Source organism: Oncorhynchus kisutch, linkage group LG17 (assembly GCF_002021735.2).
Source record: "Oncorhynchus kisutch isolate 150728-3 linkage group LG17, Okis_V2, whole genome shotgun sequence".
NCBI lineage: Eukaryota > Metazoa > Chordata > Actinopteri > Salmoniformes > Salmonidae > Oncorhynchus > Oncorhynchus kisutch.
In genome coordinates, this window is record NC_034190.2 from 54,219,591 (window position 1) to 54,238,682 (window position 19,092).

Consider the following 19,092-nt stretch of genomic DNA (forward strand, 5'->3'; position numbering starts at 1 on the left):
GAAGCTGTTAAGAAGCCTTTTTGTCCTAGACTTGGCGCTCCGATACCGCTTGCCGTGCGGTAGTAGAGAGAACAGTCTATAACTAGGGTGGCTGGAGTCCATGGCAATAAGTTCAGGAGTAAATATGGCTTAACAAGTCACACAATAAGATGAATGGACTCACTCTTTGTGCAATAATCGTGTTTCATATGATTTTTGAAGGATTACCTCGTCTCTATACCACACATACAATTATCTGAGATCCCTCAGTCGAGCAGTGAATTTCAAACACAGATTCAACCACAAAGACCAGGGTGGTTTCCCAATGCCTCGCAAGAAGGGCACCTGGTAGATGGGTAAAAAAAAGCAGGCACTGAATATCCCTTTGAGCATGGTGAAGTTATTAATTACTCTTTGGATGGTGTATCAATACATCTAGTCACTACAAAGATACAGGCGTCCTTCTTAACTCAGTTGACATAAAGGAAGGAAATGGTGTCTTTAAAACAGTTAGAGTTTTAAATGGCTGTGACAGGAGAAAACTGAGGATGGATCAACAACATTGTAGTTACTCCGTAATACTTACCTGATTGACAGAGGGAAAAGAAGGAAGACTGTACAGAATACAAATATTCCAAAACATACATCCTCTTTGCAACAAAGTACTAAAGTAAAACTGCAAAAAAAACAATTTTGTCCAGAATGCAAAGTGTTATGTTTGGGGCAAATCCAATAAAACACATTACTGAGTACCACTCTCCATATTTTCAATAATAGTGGGGGCTGCATCATGTTATGAGTATGCTTGTAATCGTTAAGGACTGGGGAGTTTTTCAGGATATAAAAGAAACGGAATGGAGCTAAGCACAGGCAAAATCCTAGAGGAAAACCTGGTTTCTGCTTCCCGCCAGACACTGGGAGATGAATTCACCTTTCAGCAGGAAAATAACCTAAAACAAGACCAAATCTACACTGGAGTTGCTTACCAAGAGGACAGGGAATGTTCATGAGTGGCCGAGTTACAGTTTTGCCTGAAGTCTGCTTGAAAATCTGTCAAGAATTGAAAATAGTTGTCTAGCAATGATCAACAACCAATTTGACAGAGCATAAATACTTAAAAATAATATTAGGCAAATATCGTACAATCTAGGATGAGCAAAGCTCTTAGACTTACCACGAAAGACTCACAGGTGTAATCGATGCCAAAGCTGATTCTAACATGTATTGACTCGGGTGTGAATACTTTTGTAAATTAGATTTTTCGGTATTTGCAGAAAAGTTTTCACTTTGTCATTATGGGTTATTCTGTGTAGATGGGTAAGATTATTATACTTTTTTAATCATCCGTTTTGAATTCAAGCTGTAACACAACAAAATGTGGAAGAAGAAGGGGTGTGAATACTTTCTGAAGGCACGGTCATGTCACATTATGAAAAGGTCAGATAGACAGAACAACTGAAAGACAGACAAGCACCGTAGACCAGTGGCTAATACCAAGTCTGTCCTCCATTCAGTGCCGGTATTTGCTTTCCATTTGTCTTTTGCCTGGCGTTTGTTTACTCGTGATGTTTGTGTTTTGTCTTTGCCTGGTTGTTTACCATAGCTGTTTGTGTTTTGTCTGCAGCCAAAAGGTCAGCATGACAGTGGTGCTCATGGCCAATGACTCCAACGGCATGATCTTCTACAGCGGCCAGAAGACGGACGGCAAAGGTGACTTCATCTCCCTCTCCCTCAACGACGGCATCCTGGAGTTCCGCTATGACCTGGGCAAGGGCCCCGCTGTCATCAGGTGGGCACTGCACTCAAACCCCATAGTGACTCTAGTCTAGAACCCCACAGTGATTTTACTCTAGAACCCCATAGTGACTCTCATCTAGAATCCCATAGTACTCAAGTTTAAAATTGCCTAGCGACTAATCTAGAGCCCCATGGTTACTCTAGTTTAGAACCTCATAGTGACTAGTAAAGAAACCCGCTGCAGCTCTAGTCCAGAACCCTATAATGACTTTTGAACCCCATACTGACTGTAGAACATAGTCTGGACTCCTTGTAAGCCGGGTTATTTTGGTCTCTTTTGATTTTAGATTGTACTTGTGTGTGTTGTTTTGAGACGTCCCTAACCTCTTGACTCGTTTGTGTGTGTTCCTCTCATGCAGGAGTAAAGATAAGATCAAGATGGGCGTGTGGAACACAGTGAACCTGGAGCGGGCCAATCGAAAGGGAGAGATTAACATCAACGGAAAGGACCCAGTCAGAGGAGAGTCGCCGGTGAGACAGACAGAGAGAGTTAGCATGCTAGGCTTATCAGACGTCTTTATGATTAGCCTAGCTATTAGCATGCAAGGCAAACCGGCTATGAGTATGCTATCATACAAGGCAATATGCAGCCTTTGCTTGTGCTTAGCCTGCGCTACTGGGGAGGATGGGCCCGTCCGTGGTGATGGCTGGAGTGGAATTAGTGGAATGGTATCAAATACATCAAACGCATGGAAACCATTCCTCTGTTTGATGCCATTCCATTTGCTCCATTGCAGCCATTGTTATGAGCCGTCCTCCCCTTCGGCAGCCTCCTGTGATATGCCCTTATCAAAGGATGCGTTCAACTTAATGCACTGTATACTCCCAGAGTTCACTGTTGATGATACACCAGAGCTGACTCGGCAAAAACATTTCCCTAGTTGAGGACGGGCATACACACTACCGGGGTTGTGTTTGAAAACACATTCCACTGTCTTCTGACAGCTCGTCGAGGTGAGAAATAGTTTGCTCGAGATGTAGAGGGCACGTTTGACAGGTTGTCTCTTATCTGGAAATGACTCCTCCCTTTTTTTTCTTTAAAAAGAAAATCCTTTTTATCTGCCATATTCGACTCTGCTGAAATGTCTAAACAGTAGTACAATCTTGTTCCTATTTGTTGCATTCACGAAACATAACCTCTATGGCCCGAGTGGTATACACCCGTTAGTATGACTTAACTGATACCTTTGAGCTCTGAGTGAAGCAAAGACCTTCAATAGCGTTCTTTGGAGATGCTGTATATAGATGGGAAAGATGGAGAAAAGAAATAATGATACCCAAGCAATAAACCAGATACATGGGCCTAAGTGAGAGAAATCTAATAGCTGGATGTGTCCGCAAGTCATCCAATTATATTAAACAGTGTAATTTGTGATTAGAAACATGTACACCCGCACGCATGTCAACTCCAAAGCCGCCTCATGCAAGATGCTCTGCTGTCTCCTCTTCGCTCTTCTTTTTTTCTTCCTGTTCTTTGTATGGTAATTATGTTTCACTCCAGCAACATGGGCAGAAAATCATATTAAAAGAGTAGAACAGGGAGAAGGGAAAAGAGGGGGGGGGGGGGGGTGAGCGAAGGTTGGTGATGGAGGAGCTCAATGCGAAGTGGCTGCATGCAGGATTTAGCTGGCAGCTAATTCTCTCCTACTCCTGCGTTTACAATGACGAGGGGAGCCAGGGCGTCCCGCTGCACTCAGAGAGCGTCTTTGATATAGATATCTTACGAAAAGTAATTATACCTGGGATGGTAGTTTCAGTATTGCAGGATATCTTTCAACAGAACATTTTTGACACAAATCCATGCATGCTTTCTCACACAAACAGAAAAAACACTGTCTGCAGTGGCTATATGGTGGATCGGAATTCTGTCTGAGCCACAGTGGTTCTAGATCCAGCTGCAACTTCCTTATTAAGGTCAATTTCTCTTTTTCATTTATTTTGCGTGGCAGCCTTCTGACCTTCGGGCTTCACAGTTTGTGTTGTGTGGTTTTATGTTGGTTCGATTTGTGTGTGTGTGTGTGTGTTGCATGACTCTCCGCACACCGACATCCGTTGTTCGCTCTCTTCTGATAACCTTTTTTCCCTCCTTTTCTCTTACTGTGTGCTGTCTGGAAACTAAGAAATCACGTAAGGTAATAAGTCCCATCCACCTTAGACATATTTCATTTCTCCACTTTCAGCCTCAATTTCATTTCGCCACTTCTCATTCCCATGCGCCACCATACGACAGTTATTAGACGATAGAATTGACAGGGGAAAAGGGTCTGTATTTAGTGCTACCATTTCATACACAGTACCGAAGTAGAGACATTTGTTAAAGAACTCGGTTTGGCTTTCACCTCAGTCCATCTGCTGCGTAGGCGGAGGGAGGGAGGAGGGGAGCCGGTTATCTTTCTGACCGCCATTGTTCCTCGCAACAATGAAACGTGTTCATTAGTCTCTCGTGGGCGGGGATTTCTCTCCTGCGCCGTGTAGCAGCCGAGAGCGAGAAGAGGAGCGAGAATAAAGTAAAGAGAGAGTGGGGTGCCAAGCCAAGCCGGGCTGTTCTTTTGTCATCTACTTTCTTTTGTGAAAGAGAAACAAAACTCTCCATATCATAGTCACTCGATCACTCACTCACTCACTCACTCGTTCACTCATAACCGCACACGACAGCACTGACAACGTCCATTCTATTACACTGGCCTGTTAGCAGCGTCCAATTCACTCCTATTCAGAATCCAATATGACCATTCAAATGGATAGAAACCATGTTTATTATATATTATTATAAAACTCAATATTAATGGATTGGATTTATATATCCATTTTTAAAATGCTTCAAGTTGTTTACATTATAACGGGGAGAATCGCATGTCAACTTTAATCCTGAATCAAAATAGAGTTGATCCCAACTGTTACTCTTCACTTGTGCATCCCCTTTAGCTAGTGTTAGGGATTATAGGAAACCGGGCCCATTTCGGCACTTTGTTATCCCCAGGCAGCCACAGGTGACCCACTCGACTGGGCTGGAGGTCTTGGCCCGGGTCTTCCTTTCTGTCAGAGCTCACTCCAGGCGCACCACACAGCAAAGCCCCACTGGCCTATACCTTCCACCCTCCAGCTCCCATCTCAAATAAAAGCAGGACCCCATGCCAGCTCTCTTCACACATAACCCATGTTTACTTGGCCACTTTCATTATTTTTCCACCAATTACCTCGGCTTTTCCCTCTGGCAATTACTGCCCTACATAAACATAAAGATCCGTAATTCCTCCCTAAGAGTGGGCCTGTACTTCCTGCGCAGAAGGAATGCTGTCGTAATTGGAGGCAGCTCTCCTGCACCTTTCTGGATGGAGCAAGGGCCTGATTTCATGATCGTCTGCTGCGCAAATGAACGGCCAATTAAAGGCCGCGGCTCGCTCGGTGCCGGAAAGGTCGCCGGTATAATCAGCCATTCATTAGAGAGACTTTCATTTTTTTTTTTACTTTCCATGCCGTCTCTCCAGCCGCACCAGGCGACTCTCTTTGTAGCCCTTTTCTTGTGTTTTGTACTAGATAACGAATAATTGACTGTTCGGAGAGTGGCGCATAAATCAATTATGTTTCGTAATATATCAAGTTTATTGATGTGGAAAAGGAAGTAGTCTAGTTATAGCGAATTGCCCTGCACTATATCAAGGCTGTTTAATTCCGGTCCTGGAGGGCCGAATCACTTCTGGTTTTAGTTTCTACCTGGTAGTTAATTGCACTGACCTGCCTGGTGTCCCATGTCTGAGTCATTACCTGATTAGGAGGAGAGGATGAAAACAAGAAGTGCACTTTATAGCCTTGCACTATGTAGATATATTTTTTTCACTGTTATTAGTCTCGTGCTATGGCTAAACAAAAATGAACAAAAAAACAGAAAACAGGTCCCATTTGTGTTGGTCTTTCTAGTCCCTGTTCACAGGAGGTTGGTGGCACCTTAATTGGGGAGGACGGGCACGTGGCAATGGCTGGAGCAGAATAGGTGGAAAGGTATCAACAACATCAAACACATGTGTTTGATACCATTCCATTCGCTCCGTTCCAGCCATTATTATGAGCCGTCCTCCCCTCAGCAGCCTCCATTGTACCTGCTATAGGGTTCTAGTGCCTGTTATTAGAGTTTTGGTCTCTGGTAGGGTTCTAGAAGATTTCTAGACCCTGTTATATAGGGTTCTAACCCATTGTCTCTCTCCAGAACCAACACACCGCTCTCAACCTGAAGGAGTCTCTGTTTGTGGGTGGTGCTCCTGATTTCAGCCGGCTAGCAAGGGCCGCCTCGCTCAAAGATGGCTTCAAGGGGACCATTCAGAAGGTGGGTGTCCTGTCCCCACACAATCCTCAGCAGATATGTTTAGCCACACACCCTGTTCAGAAGGTTTGGCAAAGGTTTCTATCAATTCTGTAAATGATCAACAACTATCGATTACATTTTTGAAAATTTAAAATAGGTATTTGACATCATTTAACTGTGACACAATTTTGAATCTACCTTATACATGGATAGCTATATTTGAACACAATTTAGTGATGGACAAGAACATCAGCTGCCTATACTTGATGGCAGACCTTTACAGTGACCATTGTAAGGTCAAAGGTCAGCTAGTTTATCAGTGCTGACGGTGGCTCCTTTTCTTTTGGCTTACTGTACTAATAATAGAATAGAACACATTTGATGTCCCTCCATGTTTCTCAGCTCAGATCCTTTCCCTGACAACTTTCCAGCTTGTTTGTTCTCCTCCGCAGCAAAAGGCTCGTCTTTGAGTGCCAAAAATGGCCTTCCAACAAAGGCAGGATGTTACTTAATGCTAGCTAGCGTCAACGTGTCATTAGCTCTTTCTCTTAGAAAACTTTCCTTTGAAAGCACCAAGTTAATCAAAGCTCAGTCTAAAAGTATGTTTTAGCAGTTATTTGCTGAATTAATTAGTAAGTGACTTGTAAAGTAAAGTCGTTATTCATGTGTCTCGAGTTTGAGACGAGGGGAGTTGAAATGTGTAATGTGTTGTATGCAGTATGTATGCTGCATCGACTTGTCATAGCTATTTAATTACAGTCCTCGAGGGCCATAGCCCTGCTGCTTTTCACTGTTTCCTTCTAATCAAGGACTGATTCAGACCTGGGACCTGAGGTAAATCAAGGCTACACAGTGCACTATAACAGGTCTAAGTCCCCTCCCTCTCTATTCTCCCCGGTCAGATCACCCTGATGGGCACGCCCATCCTCCGGCAGGAGAACGCGCTGCACTCCAGTGACGTGGCCATGTTCGAGGGCCACCCCTGCAGCCGTGAGCCCTGCCACAACGGGGGTCGCTGCAACCCCCTGCTGGAGAGCTATGAGTGTGTGTGCCTCCTCGGCTTCACAGGCACACACTGTCAGAACAGTAAGCGAACAACGATCCTGAACTCAATGCAACGTTGTTGTCAGTAATATCGATGTCATGCTAGTCTTAGTGTCCCCCTCTTGAAGGTTAGAGTTACCCCTCTGTTTTATCATTTTCACACGTACGCACACAGACAGACATACATGCGACACACACACGTGCATACTACACACACATAAACTTCACCATTCCCATTAACCTTGGCCTTGTGCCCTGCTGTCCCTTCAAACCATAAGCGCATGAACGCTCATCCCAGATCACCATCCATTGCCTGACTCCACTTAAAGGAGCCATGTTTTCCTATTGATTCATGTGATCATGTTCAATGTTCGTCTTCCTCCTTGTCCTCTTCCTCGCAGCCATCTTCGAGAAGTCCGCCGGGGAAACGGAGTCCATCGCCTTTGACGGCCGGACATTCATTGAGTACCACAACGCCGTCACCAAGAGGTAAAGTAGAGGCCATCTTGTCCATCAATTCTAATGCTAATGGCCTCCGATGCTAGTGCTAATTGGGTTGAGCGAAATTGCCTCCGATGTTAACACTAACCGGAAGTTGCGAAATGGCTAATGGCCTCCACATTCATATTCCACTGCAGTAAGTGGTGGTGACAGGGTTGATTATTCCAGGCCCATTAGAGGCTTCGTAGTGAACCGGGCGTTAGCTAATAGTTCAACCACTTCCCCTGCACTGTCTCTGGTTTTGACTGAATTTCGGTAATTAGCGGCAGGCGAACAATTACGGCATTGCCCCTCGCACCCCCCTCGCTCTCTGTGCGCCAAGGCGGACTGAGCCGACACACACTTATATACACACACACACACCATGCCATACTATACCAGCATGGCATCATCATAGGCTTTTGTTAAAATGGGGTTCAATTTAATCTTCTTTTAGACTTACAGTATGTGTGATGGTGTCCTTCAAATTAGCAGTCCTAAAGTGTCTGTGGCAATTTTTAAACACACACCAGCTATAACAGGAATAGCCGGATGCTGTAGGTGTAAATGGCTTCTATACTGGGTGTGGAAGAGAAACGTTTCCTGTCTTCCAGGCGGCCACTTATACATTTGGTCCTCTACCATCCTTCCACGTCTTCCATGCTGGCACACCCGCCTGCAGGTTGGCACGCATGAAATGTTTGTGATGATGAACCTGAAAAGACATGGAACATAAGGCTGCCCATCCAGATCCTTCACAAGTGTTCGCACAACATTCCAAGGCGTGAAAATGGGAGAAACCGACAGTTAATTTGTGGTCTTATGAGCACACACACAGAGCACATGTGCATGCACGCGCGCACACAGGGCGCATCGTGAGAGAGAATTTTAAGATCTGTCTTTATCCTCTGTCTGTTGTCCTCGTTAAGGCTGTCAGATGTCTGTGCTGCCGTCCATCTGTCCGTCTGTCTTCTTCTGTCTCTTGTCTGTCCGTCTCATATGAGTGTTCCTTGTCTGTCCTTCTGCTGCACTCAAGCCAACTGACCAATGAGATTCCGGAGTAAGTACGCTCAAATGAGTCCCCAACATTCCCAGGTTTAGTCAAAGCCAGACTAACCTAACTAATACAAAGCCAGACTAACCTAACTAATACAAAGCCAGACTAATACATTACGATAGTTAACACAAAGTGACAGATGATATCTTTATGTTCCGTCTATGTCATCTTCATCACCTTCCTCTATGCAGATAGCTATCATGTGTATTATATTTAAATAGGTCTACAGGATTTTACCTTCAAACTCCATGCCCATAATTGGATTAGATTTTTTTTTCTCATTCCAAATTCCTCATCACACTCCAGTCTAAATGAAGGCATGACTGCATGAATCCACAGAAAGCAGGTGCTATACTGTATGCATGGTTGTAACTACATTCGCCACGAACAGAAATGTATCCACGCACCTTATATTGGATGGTATTAACTGTCATGTTGAAATGAATGAGACCCCTTCTTAACTGCAAGATTATGGACCAAAATGTTTCCCCTTCCTCAGTTTTTGCTGCGAGTCCCGCATCGATTATTTAACTGACTCCTCTTGGGTAACAATTTGATTTTAGTTTGTTATTAGTTTCCTCTTCGCTGTTCTTAGCTTGGTAAGTAACCTCCTGAAAGAACAACAGAAAGCAGGGAAGTTGGATTTAGGTTGATTTATGCCAAGCAGATTCACCAGATAATTCGATATACAGATTCAAGCCCCTGTCATTTCCGCTTAATCCAATTTCCAACTGCAATTAGGAATAATTATCGAGTCGGCGGCGGCGGAAAAGGACGACTGACGTGTTAATCAAAGAGTTATTTCCTCTTTGAAAAATGATTTAAAAGAAAGACCTCAAATTGAGGCCGAGAGGGCATCGATATCCGTTAGGACGATGATCATGGTCCTTCCAGCTGGACTGGCCAGAGCTTTATTAGTTGTCACTTCCTGTAAGGGTGAAGGGTGCGATTAGCGGCCAATCTAGGCCAAACCAGAGCTTGCCGGCACTCTCTCTCCGAGCGAGTGGCATCGATTCAACATTATCTGGTGTTGGAACAGGGATTAATGAGTGAATTAACAAATGAATGAATGAATTCCTCAGAGGAACGTTATTACAACGTGAACACACAGACCACCACTGTCACTCTGGGCTAATGTTGCTGTTACTATTTACAGCAGCCAAGATCAGTCTTCATTGGCTGATGCCTCCTCTTTTGAAACCTTGGGTCGATTCTCTCACGCATCATTATTGGAGCAACCAATGATCTAGGGCTCCTCTCTGGTAATACGATATTTGACCCCATTTTTGTTGATTACCCAATGTTTCTAATTTGGTGCTTCCTTCACTCAAGAAGGCTACACACACACACACACGACACTGTCATCGGATTCAGTAATAGTAGTAGTAGTGGAACATTTTATTATCCCTAAGGGGAAATTGGTTTTGCAGCCAAATGATTTAAAAAATCATTACATTGTTGCCCAACTCTCCCCTTAAGACACGTCTTAGTCTCGACTTGGAGTCTGAGTGGTGGTGTGGTCATCCTCCTCTGAGGACCTCATTATGTTGCTGTTGCTTCTGAACCGTGATCGCAATGGATCTGCAGTACTGTATCTCTGATCACAGTAAAGCTCCTAGTACTTCGTAGTATATCCATACTACCATATTACTTGGAATGTAGTAATGCATTGGGCATGCATTTTAAGCAGTATGCTAGTATGGTCCTGCTTTCCCAGCTCTCGAGCAAATAACTTGCTCAGTTCGCCACGTCTCCTTGTCTATGAAGCTCCTCTCTATGCTGGGGTGACGATGCGTCACCCTGTAAGGGTCCTCGTGGGTCCTCTTCCCGCCCCCCTTTCTTGCGCTTATCGCATGCCCTTACATTCTCTCCCCTGCTCCCTTAAAGTCCAGAGTCACTGGAGAACCCGTCAGAGCAAAGGTGAGTGTCCCCTGCAGCCTGGAGCCTGTAACCAGCGCTGTCCAACCAACCGCTAGCATGCTGCCTCCCCATCCATCCATCCCCTGACACAACCACCCGCAGGTTGCAACCTAACCTCTCACAGCCCAAGTAAACAGTAGTGGAGAATTACCCATAGAAACAGTATTGGAGAGCCACACTATTCAATACTCTGGGCCCCCATAGAGAGAAGTGTTAAAGGGCCACACTAATCTGTACACTGCGCCCCATAGAGAAAGCATTGGAGGGCCACGCTACTCTATAAACTGGGCCACTTATAGAGACAGTATTCTATGGCCCCACTTATTTATTTGTTATTCTGGATCCCCATTAGCTGTTGCAATGGCACCCAGGGTCTATTAAGACAGAGTAGCTCAGTGGTACCAATAATCTACAGCACTAGCAGCCAAAACAGCATCCAGCCTCGCTATGCAATGTTCTCCGTAGAAGCCTAGCAATGCTCTATTTACTACTGCCATCTAGAGGCGATGCGGTGCATAGCATTCTGAGCCCTTTTATTTTTATTTACTTCAATCAATGAGGAATAAAATACGCATTATTAATCCAGTAAATAAACCACCTTGATAGCATTTAAAATACCTGCCTTGTTTCACATGCTATCCTTAATTAATTTCAAACTTTGTCCCTGCAGGGTCCAACGCATAATAAGTCTAGTATAGTATATCCTTATTTTGATGACCGTGGCCTTATTCCTGACAATCCATCCTGCTGAGGTTTATTGAACCTTGTCCCGAGGCTATTGCCATAGAAGTTTGATGTGTAACACTATGGCTTTGCCAGAAATGATTTCCTTTATTTTATTTAACTAGGCAAGTCAGTCAAGAACAAATTATTTACAATGACGGCCTAGGAACAGTGGGTTAACTGCCTTGTTCAGGGGCAGAATGACAGATTTTTTACCTTGTCAGCTCAGGGATTCGCATCCTTTCGGTTACTGGTCCAACGCTCTAACCACTAGGCTACCTGCCGCCCTTTATAGTGCACTACTTTTGACCACGGTCCATATAGGGCTCTGTTCAAAGTAGTGCACTATATAGGGAATAGTGTGCCATTTCGGACACAGCTTATGATTTATTTGGGGCCCCTGGGTACTGTGAGGGTTAGACCTAGGGAAAGGAGTCCAAATATTGTATGCGTTTTTTTCTACTGACCGTTTGTGTCCAGTGGGTTTCTATGACCATTCATTCATTAGTCACTCTGTTTTGTTTGTGCTCCAGTGAATTGTTTTTTTAGAATGGAACGGTTTCCCTTGGAAGTCTTAAACCCAAATGTGGTTGCGGTGTATTAAGAGACGCATCCAATTCTACTTTGCACTCCTTCCTCTCTGCTGGGTCGAATACTGTACATGTGTCAAACCCCTGTTGGCCATACCTGAGCAGAAACATTAATTAAACAATCAGTCCAATCTCTTCACTCCTGTTAGCTCATTGGCAGTAGCCTCATTTTATGCCTGATGACAGAATCAAATCCAACTTTATTTAAAGTGGATCGATTTAGGCGTAGTCTGCTGTCATTTTCTCTTTACCTCTCCTCATGTCCTGTGTATAACCCCCTGTGCTCCCATGAGCCTCTCTGTCTGTTTGCTGTGCTGACTCGTTTCGTGTACGTGTCATGTCTGTCTCGTGTGATCTGTGTCTTGTGTTCCCGTGTCATTCTGTTCTGTGTTGTGTGCTCTCTCTCCTCTGTGTGCTTTGCCTGTGTTTGTCTCCGTTTTTTGTTTAAGATCCTTTTGAAAACTGTGAAAGTAGTTGAGCCTAGTCGGCATCACAATACATTACAGCGATACCGATTGGTGACACACACACACACACACACACAGGGGGAACAGTGGAGAACAAAGGAGCTATTTTTAAAAATAGCATCCCTTCAGGAGTGTTTGTGTTTGAGGTCTGTACCAAATGGAGCTGTGTGTGTGTGTGTGTGTGTGTGTGTGTGTGTGTGTGTGTGTGTGTGTGTGTGTGTGTGTGTGTGTGTGTGTGTGTGTGTGTGTGTGTGTGTGTGTGTGTGTGTGTGTGTGTGTGTGTGTGTGGTGTGTGTGTGTGTGTGTGTGTGCGCGTGGGCACGCGTGCATGAATGTGTTCCTGTGTGTGTGTGTGAGTGCATGAACGTGTGTGTGTGTGAGTGCATGAACGTGTGTGTGTGTGTGTGCATGAACGTGTGTGTGTGTGTGAGTGCATGAACGTGTGTGTGTGTGTGTGTGTGTGTGTGTGTGTGTGTGTGTGTGTGTGCAAACCACCCCAGCTCCAGTCAGGCTTTGAGCAGCGGCCCCACTCTCCCAGAGCAGACACAGCTGTGAGTGACACGGAGCACTCCTCCATAGGACAAGCCAGGATGTCCCCAGGTCTCCACCCCTGTCCCCAGCTCCCTGACTCCCCCGTAGCACTGGCAGTCCAGAGACTATGATCAAACAGCACTTCAGACAGCTAGCTCCAAACCCCCCTGCATCCTGCCCCCCCCCCCCCTCCCCACAACAACCACCACCTCACAGGAAGAAGAGAGGAGAGCTACTGCACAGTTAGCCCAGGAGAGAGAGAGAGAGAGAGAGAGAGAGAGAGAGAGAGAGAGAGAGAGCTGGAAATACCCAGGGTGAAGGGAAAACATCATAGCTGATCCAATATAGTCTTTACCTAATCTTCCTTTCACTGTCATCGTCTCCTCTGCCCCGTAGGCAGCGGCAGGTTAAAGGAACCTTAGAGGTTTCCCACCATGACCCTGGCAAGTGCTTTCAGATCAATAGTCATGAAGGAATCTAGACAAGGAATTAGGATGCCAGTAGTGTTTCAGGACAGAGCCATCACCGGCCACTATCATTTTGGATGCACCCTGTCACTATCAACCCTGAGTCACCTCAGCCAGTATGCAAACGTGCAAATGTCACGATCACCTAACGTCCTCTTCACTTCACTAACATAAGTCACTGTAACTGTCCTCCCCCTCCCCCGCAGTGAGAAAGCCCTGCTGGTGAACAAGTTTGAACTGAGCATTAAGACCGAGGCCACTCAGGGCCTGGTGCTGTGGAGTGGTAAGGGCATGGAGCGATCTGACTACATCGCCCTGGCGGTGGTGGACGGCCGTGTGCAGATGACCTACGACCTGGGCTCCAAGCCTGTGGTGCTGCGCTCGACGGTCCGCGTCAACACCAACCGCTGGATCCACATCAAGGCCAGCAGGTAAGACGGTGTAGGATAGCCTGTATTGGTAAAATGTTGTATTAGGGTCAAATCCACACTTGACTTGAAAAGTTAACATTTGACTTAAGTGTAAGTTGTATGGTTCACCCCTAAATGAATATTCAAGTTAGTAATAATTGAGTTATAGAAAAGGACCAAAGAGTGGAACAAAGTTTGTGAAATGTTACAAACCATACACAGCATACAGAGTGTATGGTTTTCATATTCGCCTTCAATTTCAGTCTGCTTGTAAGCAAACCGACAAGCTAGCTTTTGGTTAGCTTTTATGCCACAGCATTTAAAAGAAAAATCCTCTGAAAATATATATATTTTTACATTTTCATTACTCCACTGATAATACCGTCCCAAATATAAATGTTTCCTTTAAGTCTGAGGTCATGTGTTATGAATGTTATTACTTTGTCTGACATCTCTTCTGCTCGAAACACACCGAGTGCTACCTACCCGCGTCGTCCCATGACGTAACTGCTTACTTACCACATAGTGGAGATTTGATTCCTTTCAATCCATGGAAGTTGGTCTCTGTAATTGACAGACTGCTAAGTGACTGTCTGTGTCTGAAATGGCACCCTATTCACTATAAACTACACTACTTTTCTGGTCAAAACTTTTATAAGGAATAGGGTGCCATTTGGGATGGATTTTCTCTCTCCCATTCCCTCAATCAACTGCTAAGCACACAATCATCAGAGCAGTGAAGACTTGATTACTCTCATTGAAGTCTTGATGTCTGCTACATGCCAGTTGAAGTGGAATTTAAAATGATGTAGCAGACAGGCTGTAAACAAATGTTCTCCCCCTATCTCCTGTTTCTCTCCCCCTGCCTATATCTATCCCCTCTCTCGCTCTACCTCCCCCTTCTCTCTCACGCCCCTTCCTCTACCTCTCTATCTTCCTCCTCCTCCCCCTCTCTTAGAGCACTTAGGGACGGCTCTCTCCAGGTGGGCAACGAGGCAGCGGTCACAGGTTCGTCGCCCCTGGCAGCCACTCAGCTGGACACAGACGGAGCCCTCTGGTTGGGTAGGTCCACTAACGAGCTTGCGTGTTGGGGTTTACACACGCAGACAGACAGAAACACAGACACACTCCTCTGGTTTGGTTGGTTCTGAATATATCAAAGAGGTCAGACAATAAAATGTTGTTGTTTTTTTCGTGAGGAAATGCTTACCAGAGCACTTCCAGCATTCCTCTGGCAGTGTATAGAACATGGAGTAGTGGCCGAGGTACCGCCGAGCACCACACAACCTAATCCAGCTCACATAGTACATCTTCATCTGTAGCGATGTTAAAGTGTGGCAGAAATGAGGAATGCAATGGATGATTGTCCCTCTCTATTCAGGTGTTGATTTGTGATATTAAACGGTCTGACTAAACTCAAAGGTTCTCCGCTCTCGGAAAATGTGAAACGACTAAAGTCGTCCCGTTATCTTTTTGAGTGCCATTTGGCCCTGAACTTCGCTCAGAGAAATGGCTTCCAAGAGAGCACCCGCTGTGTCTAGATGGAATGTTCTGAGGAAATAGGGAAAAAATGACTTTCAAATGCATGTGGTCGTGCAGTGTGGTGGGAAGGTGTATGTTTGAGCGAGGAGAGCCATGACACACATACACACACTATCTCACTCACTCACTCACACACACACACAAACACACGCTAATGACACAGCACACAAGTGCACTGCTGTGGCTCCAAACAGGTGCTGAGCACACCCCGCGGCTAGAATACATTATCCTTTCAGCAGGCCGTACATCAAGCGGCTGCTCTCTTAAATCCCCCTCTTTCACCGCTCATCATTAATTCATCTGTAACTCGCATGAAATTAGCCCTGTCGATCCCCGATTCAGAGGCACGCAATCCGATTAGAGGGGACAGAGAGAAGAGAGGGAAGGTGGGAAAGAGCTCGACGGAGAGGCAAACTCACGGCGCGGCGGATTAAACGAGGAGCAGGAGAGCAGGTAGAAAGAGGGAATGAGAGAGAGAGAGTAATACAGGTGACCTATCAGAAGGACAACTCCCCTTGAAAATGAAAGTGAGGTAAGTTCCAGTGATTGTGCTTAGAGCACTCCTCCAGAGAGAACCACCTGTTTGATGTCCCTGTTCACCAGAGCTACTTGTGTCTTTCTCTCTTCATCTACTGCCAGTGTCAACATCACAGAGACTCACATCACACAGCAGTCAGTTACCCTTTGTGGCATGAAACAAGTTCACTTGTAGGGAGATGTAAGGGATGTGACCTGTGTGTGTGTGTGTGTGTTTGTCTCTCCGTGCACCTCAGACACTGTGGGTCTCTTTTCATGAGTCCTAAATCTCTCCCCTCCCCCATCCTTCTTATTCTCACAGGTGGCTTAGAGGAGTTGGCTGTGGCCCGGAGACTGCCTAAGGCCTACAGCACAGGTTTTGTGGGCTGTGTAAAGGATGTCGCGGTGGACGGCGTGGAGCTCCACCTGGTGGAGGACGCCCTGAACAGCCCCAAAATATTACACTGTTCCGCCTCTGGCACAGCCGCCACGGCCAAAAAATAGCCTGGCTAAAATCACTCCCTCCATAAACGCCATGTCTACTGCTGTAATTATTTTATATTTTTGTATACTTTTCATTGCTTTTTATATTGAAAATAAAAAGAATACGTTGTTTTAATTTTTTTTTTTATATATATATTTTTTTTGTTTTCTGCGCCTCCTGTTCATTCATTATCCCCGCCCTGAAACGCAGGTGTACATACCGTACATATTCGCGTACTTTTGTGTGACGTCGCGAGACAAGTGTAAGCTGTATTCATTGTGTTGTTTTGTTGTTTTAAAACAAACATGAACAAAACCTCTCCCTCGCTCATTACTTAAACACTGGTGAATCACATTGGTGCTCTCTATTATTTCCTTGTCTTGATGCCATATCATTCACTACCACACAACACAGCCTATAGAAATACATACAAACATTCCCCTGTGAGATAAATGCAGTCGAGACACACTGCTGTTTCCTTGGTCATTGTCATTAGAGCACACTGTTACAAAACGTTTTTAAAACATTTTGCAACGGAAAATGAAAACGGGCATGTTTTATTGGGCGTGTCTGTTTTCTTCCGTTTTGTGCCTAATGAACAGGACAATGGTATCCTAGAACCATCTGCTTGTAACCAGTAGGGCTGCTCAGAATGAACTTCTGAAACCGCTTAATCAAACTCCTCAAACAGCGCAAATGATCTACATTGCCTCTCAATCAACGACTTGAGTTTTGAAATGATTCGCAAACCCCCAGAGCTGAACAAAAACAAAGTGCCCTGCATTCAAGGACAACACACATATCATCATTCCACAACATGCATCAATCAAGAAATGTAATAATAATTTAATTAAAGAAATGTAATAAATATAGACTATATAAATACCTGAGACTGTGAATATGTAAGATTGGTTCTCTTCTCAAGAATTGTGAATCTCATGTATTGTGCTTTCTATTTTACAATCAGGATGACCATTAGTTGCATGCAGTTTCTGCAGTGTTGATTTTGTTTTGTTTTGGTTTCACTGTGTTGCCGGCCAAGTGGATTACCTGTCGCAAACACGCGTTGTGTTTTACAAAACGGTTCAACTATCTGGTTTCACTGAGCTAGGATAACTATTTCATTTTGGTGGGGTCCTTTTTTGAGCACTTGTTTTTCTATTGGAGTTTGTTTTGCTGGACTTGGAATGGCTCAAAAGGACAGGTTGTTGTTGTTACCGCAACTGGCCTGGTGGGAGTGCTATAAGCTCAGGCTGAAGAGAGGACCGACCAAGAGGAAGAAGCGAGATACTGTATCATACCATAGGAGACAATAGGACCCTCAAATGCTCAGTCATGGAATGTTTAGTAGTCAATGAAATTCTTCAGTCTTTCAAACTTCAAAGTCCATTTTTTGATCAAATTGGAATGAAGACTGGGTTATACTTTCTCTTGCATTAAGAGTGATCTATCTCTTGCTGTTGGAAAAGTGATAATGTGATGAGTTGGGACATTTGGCAGCAAAATGAGGAAAAAAATAGCAAACATAATCGCAATTACTAATAAACGTACTTATGCATGGGTTTTGTATTGTCGAGATGAATTCTGTAACATCCAAAAACTCATAATGCAATGCAAAAACTAAACTGCAATGACTGACATAAACCCACTCTGTTTTGATATATAAGATACTTGGCAATATTATAAGAGAAAACAAATGCTTGTTCAAGGTTGAGTATCAGTGGTATTGTATTAGTTTGTTTAAGTTCTTCATTATTTCCCCCCCGCGACACAAAAAACGGCCATTTTGTACAGCCCTGAAATTTGTAAGTGAAAATTTTGCAATGTGTAAAACTGTAGAGGTTATGTTTTTAGTGCTATACACTGGAAATAAGTCTGACTTGTCTGTTCACTACACACAATAATGATGTTCCTATGTCAATGAGGAGGGGAAGAGCATCGAAGTATATGGCTTTTGAGTGTAATCAAGGACTAGTGTCCATTCCAAGACCAGGAACCCTGGGTGTGTGTGTGTGTGTGTGTACACCACTGTATTTACATGTTGTATTACTGTTGAATTGGACCTATTCCAGTAGTAGTTCATGAGCAGTGGGTTCCTGTGTTAGTGGCACTCAGAAGACAAGTGGCGCAGGCTCACGAGTGAGACGACACAATCTAATGTCGGGGTGGTAAAAACTATCTATGAATTGCCTTAAAACAGGTCAGCGGCCTACAGGTTGACAAAGTCATTGTCCATACTGTTCTGTGCTCTTACTTTGGCCAGCATACTAGCCTCATCATCTTCATGTAAATTAATACATAATAATTATATTAATAATTCTCATACAAATCCTCAGAGGGACGCACAAATGGTCGACCTCTGGCTTTACATAAAATATACTATTTACTGTTTGAATCTATTTTCTGTTCCTTATTTATGTCTTCATGTGGATTCCGTCTGGCCTCTGTAAACTACTGTTTGATTGAGACACTCCTGAAGGGCAGTGCACTGAGTAAGAGTGGCATGACCTGATCATTACTAACTTTATTACCTTTGTCTTGTGTTCCTACCACCATGAAATAAAGTGTCAAACAAACAGACCCGACTCTGTCACCTGTCTCCGTGGAATGAATCCCCTTCCAGTTGAATGAAATAATGACTACTTAACACCATCGTAAGAAATGCATACCTGCATTACCTAAACACGGACCGATTCATACTGTTCACAGTAAGTCAATAAGGACAAGATGTGTTTACTCGTGCGTATTAGTGTTAAGCGTTCTCCACAAACTTTAGGTAGTTTCT

The 19,092-nt window shown here is 44.4% G+C and overlaps 1 protein-coding gene across 11 annotated transcripts in view; it reads left to right on the plus strand.

Annotated features, from left to right (window-relative positions):
• The window catches only part of LOC109907909 (agrin), a 271,660-nt gene extending 252,773 nt beyond the window's left edge, over positions 1 to 18,887 (plus strand). For 3 of the 11 annotated variants that reach the window (XM_031794082.1, XM_031794084.1, XM_031794087.1), the window contains 10 exons: positions 1,604 to 1,768; positions 2,136 to 2,247; positions 3,897 to 3,908; positions 5,981 to 6,097; positions 6,979 to 7,162; positions 7,522 to 7,609; positions 8,637 to 8,660; positions 13,562 to 13,786; positions 14,724 to 14,827; positions 16,146 to 18,887. In XM_031794082.1, the coding sequence (XP_031649942.1) occupies positions 1,604 to 1,768; positions 2,136 to 2,247; positions 3,897 to 3,908; positions 5,981 to 6,097; positions 6,979 to 7,162; positions 7,522 to 7,609; positions 8,637 to 8,660; positions 13,562 to 13,786; positions 14,724 to 14,827; positions 16,146 to 16,327 (1,213 nt within the window). In that variant the 3' untranslated portion in view covers positions 16,328 to 18,887. Of the gene's footprint in view, positions 1 to 1,603; positions 1,769 to 2,135; positions 2,248 to 3,896; positions 3,909 to 5,980; positions 6,098 to 6,978; positions 7,163 to 7,521; positions 7,610 to 8,636; positions 8,661 to 10,544; positions 11,468 to 13,561; positions 13,787 to 14,723; positions 14,828 to 16,145 lie in introns of those variants that run through there. The other 8 variants (XM_031794086.1, XM_031794089.1, XM_031794090.1 and 5 more) reach the window with 5 other exon arrangements.
• The last annotated feature ends 205 nt before the right edge of the window (positions 18,888 to 19,092 follow it).